The sequence below is a fragment of the Rhinopithecus roxellana genome, chromosome 12 (assembly GCF_007565055.1).
Source record: "Rhinopithecus roxellana isolate Shanxi Qingling chromosome 12, ASM756505v1, whole genome shotgun sequence".
Lineage (NCBI taxonomy): Eukaryota > Metazoa > Chordata > Mammalia > Primates > Cercopithecidae > Rhinopithecus > Rhinopithecus roxellana.
The window spans coordinates 1804236-1822476 of NC_044560.1; the positions used below are offsets into that span (position 1 = coordinate 1804236).

The window sequence follows — 18241 nt, forward strand, 5'->3', positions numbered from 1 at the left end:
CAGTCGAGACCCATGGATTGGAAATTTTGATCTTAGCAATCACTAGAAATGAATCCAGTCCTGCACTGCCCACCCTGCCGCCTGCTGGCTCCAGCGGCTCTGCTGTTTGGAGGAATCATGATGAAATTGTGGCGGCGTCTACAACCTGAGCCCCACTGCATGCCCTGGGTTCTTGTTGCCTCCCTGTTACCAGGAATCAGAGGTGAGATTGAAAGACGAAAAATGCGGCTGGGTGCGGTGGCTCATGTCTGTAATCCCAGCACTTTGGGAGGCCTATCGGGGCGGATCGCGAGGTCAGGAAATTGAGACCATCCTGGCCAACATGGTGAAACTCCGTCTCTACTAAAAATGCAAATACTAGCCGGGCATTGTGGCGTGCGCCTGTAGTCCCAGCTGCTTGGGAGCATTGGGCAGGAGAATGGCTTGAACCCAAGAGGCGGAGATTGCAGTGAGCCGAGATTACGCCACCGCACTCCAGCCTGGTGAAGAGCGATGCTGTCTTAAAAAAAAAAAAGAAAAAGAAAAAGAAAAGAAAAATGGAAAATGCTGGGACTTCTGCTGAGAAAAGAAAAAAGAACAAGATGTATTGATCTTACTGTATGCCAGGCCCCATGCCAAGCCCTAAACATGAACCATCTTATTAGATCCTACCAGGGTCCCATAAGCTGTTGGACATCATCATCCTCATTTTACAGGGAACCTGAGGCTCTTCAGGGAGGTCACTCATCACCCACAGGCACTTGATCGTTCTCCACCCTTGGATGATGTGCGATTCCAAAACATGCTGCACCAGTCTCTTCTTTGATAGAGAGAGAGAGAGGAGGCGTTATGAGAAAATCTCTCATCGATCTGGCCATAGCTCCCCAAAAAGATGAAACTTTTTAAATGTCAGATGGAAATATTTAAAAAGTGTTTGATGCCTGTATAGTTTTAATATTTTGCTTAAATGGAGTGTGGCTGTCTTTACTGGCTACAACCAGTTTAATTCAAGAAGGGCTGCCAGTCATCAGGGAACAAGTCAAGTGCTGGCGCCTCCCAGAGGCTCTTCCTTCATAGGGCTCCAGAGGGGGGGCATTATGAGAAAATCTCTCATCGATCTGACCCAGCTCCCCAAAAAGATGTTTTTTTTTTTTTTTTTGAGATGGATTATTTGTATTTATTTATTTTTTTCTTTTTCTTGAGACGGAGTCTCACTCAGTCGCCCAGGCTGGAGTGCAGTGGTGCGATCTCGGCTCACTGCAAGCTCTGCCTCCCGGGTTCACGCCATTCTCCTGCCTCAGCCTCCCGAGTAGCTGGGACTACAGGCGCCCGCCACCACGCCCAGCTAATTTTTTGTGTATTTAGTAGAGACGGGGTTTCGCCGTGTTAGCCAGGATGGTCTCGATCTCCTGACCTCGTGATCCACCTGCCTTAGCCTCCCCAAAGTGCTGGGATTACAGGCGTGAGCCACCGTGCCCAGCCTGTATTTATTTTTTTGAGACAGAGTCTCGCTCTGTCACCAGACTGGAGTGCAGTGGCACGATCTCGGCTCACCGCACCCTCCGCCTCCCAGGTTCAAGTGATTCTTCTGCCTCAGCCTCCTGAGTAGCTGGGACTACAGGCGTGCACCACCATGTCCAGCTAATGTTTGTATATTTAGTAGAGATGGGGTTTCACGATGTTGGTCAGGAAGGTCTCCATCTCTTGACCTTGTGAGTCGCCCGCCTCAGCCTTCCTGAAGTGCTAGGATTACAAGCACTTCATTATGTGGCTTCATTATGAGCCACTGTCCCCAGCCTAGATGAAACTTTTTTTTTTTTTTTTTTGAGACGGAGTCTCGCTCTGTCGCCCAGGCTGGACTGCAGTGGCCGGATGTCAGCTCACTGCAAGCTCCGCCTCCCGGGTTTACGCCATTCTCCTGCCTCAGCCTCCCGAGTAGCTGGGACTACAGGCGCCCGCCACCTCGCCCGGCAGATTTTTGTATTTTTTAGTAGAGACGGGGTTTCACCGTGTTAGCCAGGATGGTCTCGATCTCCTGACCTCGTGATCCGCCGTTCTCGGCCTCCCAAAATGCTGGGATTACAGGCTTGAGCCACCGCGCCCGGCCGATGAAACTTTTAAAATGTGTCATTGAAATATTTAAGCAGCATTACTGTGGGTGCATCTGAGGCAAGAGAATCGCTTGAACCCAGGAGGCAGAGGTTGCAGTGAGCGGGGGATTGTGTCACTGAACTCCAGCCTGGGTGTGAAAAGGCCTAGATTTAGTTTTCAGGTGTCCAGAAAAATGAATTTGATATATCTACCAAAATAGGCAGGTATTCAACAGCAGCACTGATCTAACTCCAGGTCATAAAATGACCTGTTGCCACAGCGAGGGCAGTAGTCAGTACAGAACAAGATCCTCTTGGGCTCCCTTAAGTCCCTCACTCTCCCCATCAGCTCAGCCCCAAGTTGGGCAAATCTGCTCCGGCAGAGAGTACCACCAGCATCATAACTCTCCCGCGGGGCAGGATACAGCTCCAGACATAAGTTGTCCAATCTGATTGTGTGGCACAGCAGGTTCTCCAGGGTGGCCATGGAGACGGGATTTCCACGGAAGTTGAAGGTGGTGAGCTCAAAGCAGCGGCTCAGGGCAGGCAGGATGGTGTTCACTTGGGAGTCTACGATCCCACAGTCATCTAAATCCAGGTACTCAAGGGTGCCTGCAACTTTTTCTAGCAGAACTTGGAGAGGCACAAGACTGAAATTGGCTAGTCTGATGCCCGTCAGGTCCAGGGTCTTCAGCTGACCGATGCTCGGGCACTGGGACAGATGCCGCAAGTCTGATTCCAAAAGCACACAGTTAGTTATTGCGAGGATCTTTAATGGAGTCTTCAGACAGCTGGGGAGAGAGAGAGAGCAAGAAGTTAGTTCTGGGGAATTATAGGGGTGAGTGGAGGGTGGTGGGGAATGTCAAGGTGAAGGACGAAGACCATTTTGCCCAAGCCAAGGGTCATTCTGATTGTCTGATGGTCAACACTTAGGATGCTGCGTGATGAAGAGCTTTGCCACCGAGGTCAATTCCATTTTAGGCCCGGAGCAGTAACTCACGCCTGTAATCCCAGAACTTTGTGAGGCTGAGACAGGCAGATCACTGGAGGTCAGGAGTTTGAGACCAGCCTGGCCAACATGGCAAAACCCTGTCTCTACTAAAAATGCAAAAATTAACTGGACATGGTGGCGGGTGCCTGTAATTCCAGCTACTTGGGAGGGTAAGGCAGGAGAATCGCTTGAACCCAGGAGGTGGAGGTTGCAGTGAGCAGAGATCATGCCACTGCACTCCAGCCTGAGTGACAGAGCGAGACTCTGTCTCAAAAGAAAAAGAAATAAAAATTCCATTTGAGGCTGAGTCTTTTCACCATCATTTATAGGAATGGATCAAGTTCACAGAATCCCTAAAGCTTCCTTTCCTCATCTGTCAGGCAGAAAAACCACATCTCTGGGCTACAGGAGCCCAGTGGAGACACAGGCAGAAGGGACAAATCCAGGCAGGATAATGCAACATCAGCTGAGGTGGGCAGGCTGCAGGCGTCCCTGACATGCCTGTGTCATCAGCAAACCATCTATCTCTTTCGTCATTCTTTGTGCCTGCTCCCTGACCCTCTGTTTCAGAATCATGCATTTCTCAGGTAATTAATTTACCTGGAACTTAAAACAACCATTAGGACAGGGAATTAGAGATGGGTAATTCGTGTTCACCAAGCTGTTGAGAACAGAGCTTATATTCTGAAATGTGCAGGTTTGCTGAGCATTCCCCTCTTCAGTGCCCACTTCACTTCCCTACTTCCTATAATCTTCTTAACAATTGTCTTGTTTTTGGGTCAGGTGTGGTGGCTCACGCCTGTAATCCTGACACTTTGGGAGGCCGAAGCGGGTGGATCACCTGAGGTCAGGAATTTGAGACCAGCCTGGCCAATACAGTGAAACCCTGCCTCTACCAAAAATAATTAGCCAGGTGTGGTGACCCACACCTGTAATCCCAGCTACTCAGGAGGCTGAGGCAGGAGAATTGCTTGAACCCAGGAGGCGGAGGTTGCAGCAAGCCGAGATGACACCACTGCACTCCAGCTTGGGCGATAAAAGTGAAATTTCATCTCAGAGAAAGCAAAATTATCTTGTTTGTATTTTTTAGTTATTCTTTTTTTAGCAGGGGTCTTTGCTATGTTGCCCAGACTAGTCTTAAACTCCTGGGCTCAAATTATCCTCTTGCCTCAGATTCCCGAAGTGCTAGGATTACAGGCATGAGCCAGCATCCCTGGCCTGTTTCTCGTCATCTTAACTTAGACACACATCCTCAGGAAGAATTCACAAATGCACCCTCACTAAATCTGAACCCTCCAGTAGCTAGTTTCCTAGCATGGCAGCCTCTCTATAGCATCTACCCCAGCTGATTCTTCTGTCTTCACTGGGATGAATGTGTGATACCCATTTCAGGACAGAGCTTCCAACAGGGAAATGCACTGACATTCTAGTGTCCCCTTTACTGTTACATCCTCATAGGCGGGCTCACAGTAGATGCCCACTCTAACAAGAAAGGCTCTGCTGTGTTCTGCAGAGAAAGCTCACTACCCTCCCTCACCTGAGCAGCTGGTCCAGGTGGCCTTCAAGGAAAGAAACAGAGTTGATATAAAGCTTTTGGAGGTAGCGCAGCTTGAGGAACTGAGAAGTGAACTGGGTAACAAACTCCTTCTTCTTCTCTGGGGAAATGTAGCGAGAGACATCCACATCAGAGAGGACAAGCCTGTGAAGATTCCTCATCTGGCCCAGGTATGGGGTAAACTCTGCCAGGACAGGTAGTGTCCAATTGCAATTCATTTCCACCTCCTGGATACAGTCTAGGTTGACTGTTTTCAGGATGTTTCTGATATTGTGGAAGGGCATTCCCAACATTTTCAGCTTCTTACAGCACAGGTGTAGTAAACCTTCCCTCTGCTTGACCCATAGAAAGAGGCAGGTGAGGCATTCATCCAGAGCCCTGTTCTTGAGGCAAAGGTCTATGAATACTGTCAAGGGCTGCTGTTCTCTCATCCTTGGACAGTCCTGCACTGGTTTTCTGTTCCACATATCATTTGGTAAGCACCCACTGACCATGACTTCAGACCAAACCATCCAGAAGTTCTCACTGACATCCTGTAAATCCAGCACTTGAAGTTTCCACCTCCTGTGGAAAAATAGAAGAGAAGCTGAGAATGTAAGGACTTACTTCTGAACATATACTTTACATCCTGGATATCAGCTCCTCTCCTCCCTGCTTCTTCTCCCTCTCTCTGACTTTTCTCCACACTGGTTTACCCTTGAATCCTGCCCAGTTCCACCAGTTTTTTTTTTGTTTGTTTGTTTTTTTGAGATAAATTATTCCTCTGTTTCCCAGGCTGGAGTGCAGTGGTACAATCTCAGCTCACTGCAACCTCCAGCTCCTGGGTTCAAGCAATTCTCCTGCCTCAACCTCCCAAGTAGCTGGGATTACAGGTGTCTGCCACCATGCCCAGCTAATTTTTGTATTTTTTTTTTTTTGAGGCGGAGTCTCGCTCTGTCACCCGGACTGGAGTGCAGTGGCCGGATTTCAGCTCACTGCAAGCTCCGCCTCCCGGGTTTGCGCCATTCTCCCACCTCAGCCTCCCGAGTAGCTGGGACTACAGGCGCCCGCCACCTCGCCCGGCTAGTTTTTGTATTTTTAGTAGAGACGGGGTTTCACTGTGTTAGCCAGGATGGTCTCGATCTCCTGACCTCGTGATCCGCCCGTCTCGGCCTCCCAAAGTGCTGGGATTACAGGCTTGAGCCACCGCGCCCGGCCTAATTTTTGTATTTTTAACTGATTTGGGTTTCACCATGTTGAGAGGTGAGGCCAGTTGGCCTTCCTGGGTCGAGTGGGTACTTGGGGAACTTCCATGTCTTATATGAGGATTGTAAAATGCACTGATCAGCAGGATTCTAAAAGTAGCCAATAGTGGAGAGTATTGAAAAAAGGGCAATCTGATAGGACAGAAATGGAACATGGGAGAGGACAATAAGGGAATAAAAGCTGGCTACTCTAGCCAGCAGCAACAATCTACTTGGGTTCCCTTCCATGCCGTGGAGACTGTCTTTATGTTCTTCACAATAAACCTTGCTACTGCTTATTCTTTGGATCTGTGCCATTTTTAAGAGCTGTAACAACCACTGCAAGGTCTGCGGCTTCATTCTTGAAGTCAGTGAGACCACAAACCCGCTGACAGGAACCAACTACGGACAAATCTTGGGGGCTCGTCCAGGATCTCACCACATGATGAGTACCATCAGACCCCTTTTACTTGCTATTCTGTCCTATTTTTCCTTAGAATTTGAGGGCTAATCACTGGGCACCTATCAGCTGGTTAAAAGCGACTAGTGCAGCTACTGGACTAAAGACATGGGTGTCAGGCTTTCTGGGAAAGGGCCCTCTAACATCTCCTGACTCTTCGGAGTTGGAAGCACTGGTTTGCCTGAAACCAGCTTCTACTTTTCCTGCATTTCTGGGCTGAGCCCAGGGTCAACAGAGAGGAAAGCCATTCAGCTCCAGGGTCCCAACAAAAAAGTTGGTTGACCCTGAAGCCATGAGCGGAGCTCTCAAAGTTGCATTGCCCAAGTGAGACTTGCCCATCTATCCTATCTATCGTGACCCTTGCCTCCTGGGTCCTAATGCCTGTCAGACAAACTTCCTCCCACTTCTTTTTCTGAGGCTAGTCCTGCATCTAGAAACCACTTCCTGTCCCTGGTGCTCTTCTAGTTTCTTCTATAAGGATTATTTCTAATATAAATTTCGGGACACTGTTCCCTTCTTTAGGCACCTGGGCTTACCAATCAGAAAGACAATTTTTTCCCAAAGCCCTGTTGTGGGGGGACAATCTGGAATTTTAGGATCCCTCGTCAGACTAGCAGGTCTAACAAAGGCTATTCCTGAAGCTAAGATATAGGGAGCCTAAAAAATTATAGACTCCAAAATTGAGGGGGATAGCCTTCCTAGTCATATGATGAGAAGTGAGGACAAAAGGCATCACTTTTCCAACCCTGGAGATCCCTTCCCTCCCTCAGGGTATGGTCCTCCACTCGAGAAATATCATCTTTATAGGACAAGGGTAAGGTCCCAATATCAACAGGAGAAAAAGCTTAGGACTAATTAGCAGGTTTTCAAGAATGCGTTGGTAAGGGCCACTAAATTCGACCTTTCTCAGTTCTCTTTGTGGTCTAAGAGGAATGGCAAGGGTGCAGGTATTTGAGAATGCATTGGTAAAGGCCACTAAATCTGACCTTCCTCGGTCCTCTTTGTGGTCAGGAGGAAAGCAGATGTTTCTGCTGCTGCTTTGGTGAGTACAACTATTCCGAACAGCAGGGTTCAGGGACCATTGTGGGTTCTTGGGTGGGGGAAAAAATAGACCAAAACTGCAGGTGGTTTTTTTCTGTTTTAGATAGGAAACACTCAGGCATCAACAAGCTCACCCTTGAAATACATTCTAAGTCATTGGGACCAATTTGACCTACAAACCCTGAAAAAGAAGCAGCTTATTTTTTTCTGCACTACAGCCTGGCCCCATTATTATCTCTCTGAGAGGGAAAAATGACCACCAGAGGGAAGCATAAATTATAATACTATCCTGCAGCTTGACCTGTCCTGTAAGAGGGAAAGCAAATGGAGTGAAATACCTTATGTCCAAGCTTTCTTTTCACTGAAAGATAATCCACAACTATGCAAAGCTTGCAATCTATATTCCACAGGAGGACCTCTCAGCTTACTCCCATATCCTAACCTCCCTACAGCTCCCCTTCCTATTCATGATGAGCCTCCTCTAATCTCCCCCACCCAGAAGGAAACAAGCAAAGAAATCTCCAAGGGACCACAACACCCCACCCCAGGCTATCAGTTATGACCCCCTCAAGCTGTAAGGGGAGGGGAATTTGGCAATTCAGGTACATGTCCCCTTCTCCCTCTCTGATTTAAAGCAGATCAAGATATACCTGGGGAAGTTTTCAGATGCTCCTGATAGGTACATAGATGTCCTACAGGGTCCAGGGCAAACCTTTGACCTCACTTGGAGAGATATCATGCTGTTGTTAGATCAAACCCTGGCCTTTAATGAAAAAAATGTGGCTTTAGCTGCAGCCTGAGAGTTTGGAGATACCTGGTCTCTTAGTCAAGTAAATGATAGAATGACAGTTGAAGAAAGGGACAAATTCTCTACTGGTCAGCAAGCCATCCCCAGTATGGATCCCCACTGGGACCTCGACTCAGATCATGGGGACTGGAGTCGCAAACATCTGTTGACCTGTGTTCTAGAAGGACTAAGGAGAAATGGGAAAAACCCCATAAATTATTCCATGATGTCCACCATAACTCAGGGAAAGGAAGAAAATCCTACTACTTTCCTCAAACACCTATGGGAGGCCTTAAAAAAATATACTCCCTTGTCACCTGACTCCCTCAAGGGTCAATTGATCCTAAGTTTATTACCCAATCAGCCACAGATATCAGGAGAAAACTCCAAAAATTAGCCCGGGGCCCTGAACAAAATTTGGAGGCTTTATTAAACCTGGCAACCTCGGTGTTCTATAATAGGGACCAAGAGGAACAGTTCAAAAAGGAAAAGCAAGATAAGAGAAAGGCCATAGCCTTAGTCATGGTCCTCAGACAAACAAACCTTGGTGGTTCAGAGAGGACAGAAAATGGAGCAGACCAATCACCTGATAAGGCTTTTTATCAGTGTGGTTTGCAAGGACATTTGTCCAATGAGAAACAAGACACCCCCTCACCTATGTCCGCTATGCCAAGGCAATCATTGGAAGGCACACTGCCCCAGAGGACAAAGGTTCTCTGGGCCAGAAGCCCCCAACCAGATGATCCAACAATAGGACTGAGGGCACCTGGGGCAAACGCCAGCTCATATCATCACCCTCACTAAGCCCTGGGTAAGTTTAACCATTGAAGGCCAGGAAATTGACTTCCTCCTGGACACTGGCACAGCTTTCTCAATGTTAATCTCCTGCCCTAGATGGCTGTCCTCAGGGTCCATTACCATCCGAGGAATCCTGGGACAACCTGTAACCAGGTATTTCTCCCGCCTCCTCAGTTGTAATTGGGAGACTTTGCTCTTTTCACATGCCTTTCTTGTTATGCCTGAAAGTCCCACACCCTTATTAGGGAGGGACATATTAGCCAAAGCTGGAGCTATTATCTATATGAATATGGGGAACAAGTTAGCCATTTGTTGTCCTCTACTTGAGGAGGGAATCAACCCTGAAGTCTGGGCATTGGAATGACAATTTGGAAGGGTGAAAAATGCCCGCCTAGTCCAAATCAGGCTAAAAGAACCCAACACTTTTCCTTTTCAAAGGCAATATCCCTTAAGGCCTGAAGCTCATAAAGGATTGCAGGATATTGTTAGACATTTTAAAATTCAAGGCTTAGTAAGAAAATGCAGCAGTCCCTGCAACACCCCAATTCTAGGAGTGTAAAAACCAAATGGTCAGTGGAGACCTAGGGCCATCAATGAGACAGTAATCCCTCTATATACTCATCTAGTAGGATGGGAACCAGAGGCAGAAACAGCCTTCAAAACCTCAAAGCAGGCCCTAGTACAAGTTCTACCCTTAAGCCTTCCCACAGGACAAAACTTCTCTGTAAAATGAGTTAGGGAGGATTCCCTCTTTTTCTATTGATTGGAATAGTTTCAGAAGGAATGGTACCAGCTCCTCCTTGTACCTCTGGTAGAATTCAGCTGTGAATCCATCTGATCCTTTCCTTACCCCTTATACGAAGATTAATTCAAGATGGATTAGAGACTTAAATGTTAGACCTAATACCATAAAAACCCTAGAAGAAAATCTAGGTAGTACCATTCAGGACATAGGCATGGGCAAGGACTTCATGTCTAAAACACCAAAAGCAACGGCAGCAAAAGCCAAAATTGACAAATGGGATCTAATTAAACTAAAGAGCTTTTGCACAGCAAAAGAAACTACCATCAGAGTGAACAGGCAACCTACAGAATGGGAGAAAATTTTTGCAACCTACTCATCTGACAAAGGGCTAATATCCAGAATCTACAAAGAACTCAAACAAATATACGAGAAAAAAACAAACAACCCCATCAAAAAGTGGGGAAAGGATATGAACAGACATTTCTCAAAAGAAGATATTCATACAGCCAACAGACACATGAAAAAATGCTCATCATCACTCGCCATCAGAGAAATGCAAATCAAAACCACAATGAGATACCATCTCACACCAGTTAGAATGGCAATCATTAAGAAGTCAGGAAACAACAGGTGTTGGAGAGGATGTGGAGAAATAGGAACACTTTTACACTGTTGGTGGGATTGTAAACTAGTTCAACCATTATGGAAAACAGTATGGCAATTCCTCAAGGATCTAGAACTAGATGTACCATATGACCCAGCCATCCCACTACTGGGTATATACCCAAAGGATTATAAATTATTCTACTACAAAGACACATGTACACGTATGTTTATTGCGGCACTATTCACAATAGCAAAGACTTGGAATCAACCCAAATGTCCATCTGTGACAGACTGGATTAAGAAAATGTGGCACATATACACCATGGAATACTATGCAGCCATAAAAAAGGATGAGTTTGCGTCCTTTGTAGGGACATGGATGCAGCTGGAAACCATCATTCTTAGCAAACTATCACAAGAACAGAAAACCAAACACCGCATGTTCTCACTCATAGGTGGGAACTGAACAATGAGATCACTTGGACTCGGGAAGGGGAACATCACGCACTGGGGCCTATCATGGGGAGGGGGGAGGGGGGAGGGGGGAGGAGGGAGGGATTGCATTGGGGAGTTATACATGATATAAATGATGAATTGATGGGTGCTGACGAGTTGATGGGTGCAGCACACCAACATGGCATAAGTATACATATGTAACAAACCTGCACGTTATGCACATGTACCCTAGAACTTAAAGTATAAAAAAAAAAAAAAAAAAAAACTTCTCTGTATATGTCACATACAGAGTGGGAATAGCTCTTGGAGTCCTTACGCAGACTGTGGGAAAACTCCACAACCAGCAACATACCTAAGTAAGGAAATTGATGTAGCAGCAAAAGGCTGGCCTCACAGTTGACGGGTAATTGTGGCAGTGGCCATCTTAGTATCAGAGGCTATCAAAATGATACAAGGAAAGGATCTCACTAGACTACTTATGATGTAAATGGCATACTAGGTGCCAAAGGAAATTTATGGCTATCAGGCAACCACCTGCTTAGATACCAGGTGCTACTCTTTGACGGACTGGTGCTTCAAATATGCACATAGTGACCCTCAACCCTGCTACTTTTCTCCCAGAGGATGGGGAACCAATCTAGCCTGACTGCAAACAAATTGTAGCCCAGACTTATGCCGCCTGAGAGGATCTCTTAGAAGTCCCCTTAGCCAATCCTGACCTTAACCCATAAACTGATGAAAACTCATTTGTGGGGAATGGGATACGAAGGGCAGGTTATGCCATGGTTAGTGACGTAACAGTACTTGAAAGTAAGCCTCTTCCCCCAGGGACCAGCGCCCACTTAGCAGAACTAGTGGCACTTACCCGAGTGTTAGAACTGGGAAAGGAAAAAATAATAAATGTGTATACAGATAGCAAGTATGCTTATCTAATCCTACATGCCCATGCGGCAATATGGAAAGAAATGGAGTGCCTAACCTCTGGGGGAACCCCGATTAAATACCACTAGGAAATCATGGAGTTATTGCACACAGTGCAAAAACCCAAGGAGGTGGCAGTCTTACACTGCTGAAACCATCAAAAAGATAAAGAGAAAAGGCAGAAGGAGACCGTCAGGCAGACGCTGAGGCCAAAATTGCTGCCAGGTGGAACCTCCCATTAGAAATTCCTGTGGAAGGACCCTTGGTATGGAACAACCCTCTCCAAGAGATTAAGCCCCAGTATTTCCCGACAGAAACAGAATGAGGACTTTCACGGGGGCATAGTTTTCTCCTTCGGGGCTGGTCAATGACAGAAGAGGGAAAGGTACTCATACCCGAAGCCAGTCAGTGGAAAATACTTAAGACCCTCCAGCAAACTTTTCATATGAGTATTGAGAGCACTCATCAAATGGCCAAATCCCTATTTACAGGGCCAAATCTCCTCCAGATCATCTGACAAGTAGTCAAAGCCTGTGAGGTGTGCCGAAGGAATAATCCTTTGGTCCATCATAAGGCCTCTCTGGGGGAAGAAAGAATAGGGCACTATCCCGGAGAGGACTGGCAGTTAGATTGGTTTAACAGAGAGTGGGTTAAGTTGAGAGTCTTGTAGAGGTATATAAGTTTTCAATTATTATTGTTAGACTTCACGCATATGCCTAAGTCAAGGGGATTTCAACACTTGTTGGTCTGTGTTGATACCTCTATAAACTGGAGAGAAGCCTTCTCCTGCAAGACAGAGAAGGCTCAGGAAGTGGTTAAAGTCCTAATTCATGAAATAATTCCTAGATTTGGGCTTCCCCAAAGTGACAATGATCTGGCTTTTAAAGCCACGATAACTCAGGGAATTTCCAGGGCGCTAGGGATACAATATCACCTTTACTGCACCGAGAGGCCACAATCCTCAGGCAAGGTCGGGAAGGCAAATGAAACACTCAGGAGACACTTAAGGAAACTAACACAAGAAACTCATCTCCCATGGCCTACTCTCTTGCCTACTGCCTTATTGAGAATCCAAAATTCTCCTCACAAAATGGGACTTGGTCCATATGAAATACTGTATGGACAACATTTTCTCACAAATGACTTCCTACTTGATCAGGAAATGGCCAACCTGGTCAAGGATATAACTTCCTTGACAAAATATCAACAAAACCTTAAAAACCTACCCGATGGATGTCACAGAGACAAGGGAACAGAGTTGTTCCAACTGGGAGATCTAGTCTTGGACAAGTCCCTCCCCTCTCCCTCCCCATCTATGAATTCCTTGTGGGAAGGACCATACTTGGTAATTATTTCTACCCCTACTTCAGTTAAGGTGGCAGGAGTGGAATCTTGGACTCACCACAGCCAAGTTAAACTTTGGACACCCCCTGAAGAACCTATGGGACCCTCAGCTCAGGAGTCCCAAGATCAGCCAGACCAGCCTCAATACAACTGTGAACCACTGGAGGACTTGCATCTCCTATTTTGGAAGGAAACATCCCAGACTAAAAAGGCTCCTACAACTGATCCTGAGGAAAAACCCCTTCCTACTTAAAATGATAAAACCCCTTCCTACTTAAAAAGATAAATGAAGGCTGGGGGCGGTGGCTCACGCCTGTAATCCCAGCACTTTGGGAGGCTGAGGAGAGTGGATCACGAGGTCAGGCGATCAAGACCATTCTGGCTAACGCGGTGAAACCCCATCTCTACTAAATATACAAAAAATTAGCTGGACTTGGTGGTGGGCGCCTGTAGTCCCAGCTACTCGGAAGGCTGAGTATGGCGTGAACCCAGGAGAATGGCGTGAACCCAGGAGAATGGCGTGAACCCAGGAGACGGAGCTTGCAGTGAGCTGAGATCGTGCCACTGCGCCCTAGCCTGGGCGACAGAGCGAGACTCCATCTCATCTGTAAAACACACCAATCAGCAGGATTCTAAAAGTAGCCAATCATGGGAGGATTGAAAAAAAGGAACTCTGATAGGACAGAAATGGAACATGGGAGGGGACAATAAGGGAATAAAAGCTGGAAACCCCAGTCAGCAGCGGCAACCTGCTGGCTTCCACGGCAACCTTCCACACTGTGGAAGCTTTGTCGTTTTGCTCTTCACCATAAACCTTGCCACCACTCACTCTTTGGGTCTGTGCCATCTTCAAGAGCTGTAACATTCACCACGAAGGTCCGTGGCTTCATTCTTGAACTCAGCGAGACTACGAACTCACCGGCAGGAACCAATTCTGGACACAATGTTGGCCAGGCTGGTCTCCAACTCCTGACATCAGGCTATCCACCTGCCTTGGCCTCCCAAAATGCTGGGATTACAGGTGTGAGCCACTGTGCCCAGCCTAGTTCCCACTTTCAGTGGTGCCTTTCAGTGCCACTAGAAGTCAGGTTCCTGTTGCCTCAGTGGGCCCCGCGTGGTGAGCAGTCCTTTCCCTGAGGAGCTGGGCAATGGCCAAGGCCTCTCTGAGCTTCCTCACCAGCACCATCAGAAGCCTGTAGGCCCCCCTTGGACCTCCTCACTCCTCATGACCCAGCTCTTCCTTGTGTTGGACACCTGGGCCCTCCCCACCAGCCCATCTGGGCCACCTCACCTGAGACGAACCCTCTGGGTAACCAGTGCATCAAGCCCATCGAGCACAGCTTGGAAGGTCTCCGGGCAAGGCCTCTTCATCAGAGACCCCAGAGGAAGGCGGAGGAAAGGCCAGGCCTGCACCATCAGCTTCAGGGCCTCACAGTGCCTCCTGCTGAAGGCCTCCATGAACAGGGGGGGAAAAAGTTCCGTGGGCAGCTCCTCCAGGGTGGACATGGTCAAGGCCTGGTTCCTCAGCAGGCTCCGCCCCGCCAGCTCCAGAAGTCTGGCTGGAGTCCGGATGTGCATCTTCATGAATCTGCAAGGAAAAGTTCCACAGGACAAATCCAGAGAAAAGGCATCACTCTCAGGCCAAGCCCCTGCAATCTCATCTTCTCCCAGGGCCAAAGTCACTGCTCTGGTGAGGGTGAAAGAGTCCTCAGTTTACTCCAATTCTACTCTGTACTCAGCGGCCATAAAGCCAGCGTTCTGCCTCTGCTGCATCAGCATGAGCGTCTCCCAAGCAGTGAGGAGGCAGGACCCACACTAGCCCTTCCTCTCTATCCAGTGCTCCATCCAGTGACTAGTGAGCATGGAGGAACCTGAAACTTAATCCCTCCCACCTTTGGGGGAAATTTCAAATTACTCAAGATTCTAAAACATTGGGAATGGGAGTGTCACAAGCCTACATGCCTACATTCTCAGTTCCTACAAATAAGCTGGATGTGAACATTCACGGGGCATCCCTAGAATGGGTTCTATTTGTTTTCTTTTCATTATTTAAGCTTTCTTTCTTCCTCTTTCTGTCTGTCTTCTTTCCCTTTCTCTCTCTCTTCTTTCCCTCATCCATCCCTTCCTCCTTTTTTTCCTTTTTCTTTTTTTTTTTTTGACAGGGTCCTGCTCTGTCACGCAGCCTGGAGTGCAGTGGTGCAATCTCGGCTCAGTGTAGCCTTGACCTCCCAGGCTCACAGGATTCTTCCACCTCAGTCTCCCAAGCAGCTGGGACCACAGGCATGCATCACCATGCCCAGCTAATCTTTTAGTTTTTGACGTTTTTTAAAGACAATGGGTTTCCCTATGTTGTCCAGGCTGGTCTTGAACTCCTATAGTCAAGCAATCCACCCACCTTGGCCTGCCAAATTGCTGGGATTACACACATGAGCCTCCATCCCAGCCTCATTGAAAATTTCAGTGGGAAACTTTGAAAGCTATGTGACAGTGTTATGCATCATTTGCAAGACAGAGATGTTTGCATACACACCTCTTACACATATTAAAAATGAACCATTAAAAATGGCTGGGCATGGTGACTTATGCCTGTAATCCCAGCACTCTGAGAGGCCAAGGCAGGCAGATCGTTTGAGGTCAGCCTGGCCAACATGGTGAAATTCTGTCTGTACTAAAAATACAAAAAATTAGCTGGGCATGGTGGTACACACCTGTAATCCCAGCTACTCGGGAAGCTGAAGCTGGAGAATAACTTGAACCTGGGAGGTGGATGTTGCAGTGAGCTGAGATCCAGCCACTTCACTGCAGACTGAGTGACAGAGCAAGACTATGTCTATGTATAATATTAGACATATATATGTTATATTATATATATAATATATATTATATATATTACATAGAATGTATATGTGTATATATTACATAGAATGTAATTACATAATATATATATATTACATAGAATGTTTTAAAACTTTTATTGAAGGGGCTGGGTGTGGTGGCTCACACCTGTAATCCCAGCACTTTGGGAGGCCATAGCGGTTGTATCACCTGAGGTCAGGAGTTGGAGACTAGCCTGGCCAACATGGTGAAACCCTGTCTCTGCTAAAAAAAAAAAAAAAACCACAAAAATTAGCTGGGTGTGGTGGCATGCACCTGCCATCGCAGTTACTTGGAAGATTGAGGCCCGAGAACCGCCTTGAACCCAGGAAGCAGAGATTGCACCACTGCACTCCAGCCTGGTTGACAGGGTGAAACCCTGTCTCAAAAAACAACTTTTAGTAAAAACGAAAACCTAACTTGTAAAATCACAATGCCCCAAAGTCTATGAACTATAATTTAAGGGCACACAAAATCACAAAATATGTATTTAAAATGTCAAGAAACCTGGGTGTGGTGGCTCATGCCTGTAATCCCAGCACTTTGGGAGGCCGAGGTGGGTGGATCCCAAGGTCAGGAGTTCAAGACCAGCCTGGAAAACATAGTGATATCCCATCTCTACTAAAAAAAAAAAAAAAATTATCCAAGCATGATGGCGGGCGCCTGTAGTCCCAGCTACTTGAGAGGCTGAGTCAGGGCGCCTATAGTCCCAGCTACTTGAGAGGCTGAGTCAGGAGAATTGCTTGAACCAGGGAGTTGGAGGTTGCAGTGAGCTGAGATCACGCCACTGCACTCCAGCCTGGGCAAGAGTAAGACTCCTTCTCAAACAAACAAATAAACAAAAAACAAAAACACAAAAACTGCTTGTCTAAGAATTTTGAAGTGGCAAAAACCAAAGCATAAATCAAAATGTTGAGGATAAAGACAAACCTGCATTTAGAGAAAAATTCAAAGCCAAAATCCGTTCATCTGATAAAACAGATAGGATAACTCTCTGTGCCATCTTGGGCTGCCTGAAACCATCTGAAACTGGCTGACTGCAGATCAGATGGGAGTGTCTTTATGGAGGTAGTAACTTATCAGATCTGGACTCAGTGTTCAGGGTGCTTGGACCCCTCACAGTATTAATAAGTAACTCCAGGCCTCAGGTCTCTCCCATTAGATTTTTAGAGGATTTTATGGACCTTTCTAATCACATCACCCCTTTGCCAATCAGCAAAACACCTTGGCTCGGCACAGTGGCTCACACCTGTAATGTCAGCACTTTAGGGGGCTGAGAAGGGTAGATCCCTTGAGGTCAGGAATATGAGACCAGCTTGGCCAACATGGTAAAACCCTATCTCTACTAAAAATACAAAAATTAACCAGGTGCAGTGGTTTGTGCCTGTAGTTCCAGCTACGAGGGAGACTGAGGCAGGAGGATCACTTGAACCCAGGAGGCAGAGGTTGCAGTGAGCTGAGATTGTACCACTGCAGTCCAGCCTGAGAAATAGACTAGATTCGTCTCAAAAACAAAAAAAAAAAAAAAAAAAAAAGAAAAAGAAAAAAAGAAAACTACATTTGATTAGATTTCTTAAGCTCCACCCAGTTAATCCTGATTGGATTTTTGGCTTTCTTCCAGATTAACTGATGAACTTAAATATTCATCCATCAAAGTGAAAGATTTAGGGATAGGGTGAAAGTCTAGGACTCATTCACTGATTCACTCCACAAACATGGAGCTGTAGTAACGTGTCTTTCATAGTCCTGAGTGTGAGATAGGGAAGGGTTGAATCTCTTTCTGACATTAGACAGAAAGAAAAAACTTGAAAGTATCTTTGTTGAGGGATCCCTGGTCACAAATTAATCAAAATATTTCAGAGTTTAAAAAGTTGTACAAAGACAGAGATGACATTCCCTAAGAAAACACAATAGAAATCATCATGTATCCAGTGATTACCTGGGTGGTATAATTTAATTTTTTCTTGGTGTGGTGGGATTGGGGGCTGAGTCTCACTTCCTAGCCCAGGCTGGAGTGCAGTGGTGTCATCTCGGCTCACTGTAACCTCCACCTCCCAGGTTCAAGTGATTGTCATGCTTCATCCTTCCATGTAGCTGGGATTACAGGCACGCACCCCCACGTCTCCATTCAGGTGGAAGAGTTACAATGAGGATGTGATCGGTTTAAAATTAAGGTCAAAGATTCTCTGAAGGAAATCAGGCCAAAATTACCATGAAAAACTAGATAGGATAATTCAATTACAATGAAAACTAGATAGGAAAAAGAAGGGTGGGAGCCGGGCAGGGTGGGGCTGATTGTTTTAAATGAAATTTGCGGAAGAAACCACGACATGTGAATATGTTGGGGGATCTTGGGGGATCTGTTGGGGAT

General features: G+C 46.6%; 1 protein-coding gene across 1 annotated transcript; it reads right to left on the reverse strand.

Moving 5' to 3' along the window:
• Nucleotides 1-2298: 2298 nt before the first annotated feature.
• On the reverse strand, nt 2299-14596 carry LOC104677786 (PRAME family member 20). Its single transcript, XM_030913289.1, has 3 exons — nt 14288-14596; nt 4598-5179; nt 2299-2860 (listed from the first exon to the last, which is right to left on the reverse strand). The coding sequence occupies exons 1-3, from the start codon at nt 14578-14580 to the stop codon at nt 2299-2301; spliced, it is 1437 nt and encodes a 478-aa protein (XP_030769149.1). The 5' UTR covers nt 14581-14596.
• Nucleotides 14597-18241: the final 3645 nt, after the last annotated feature.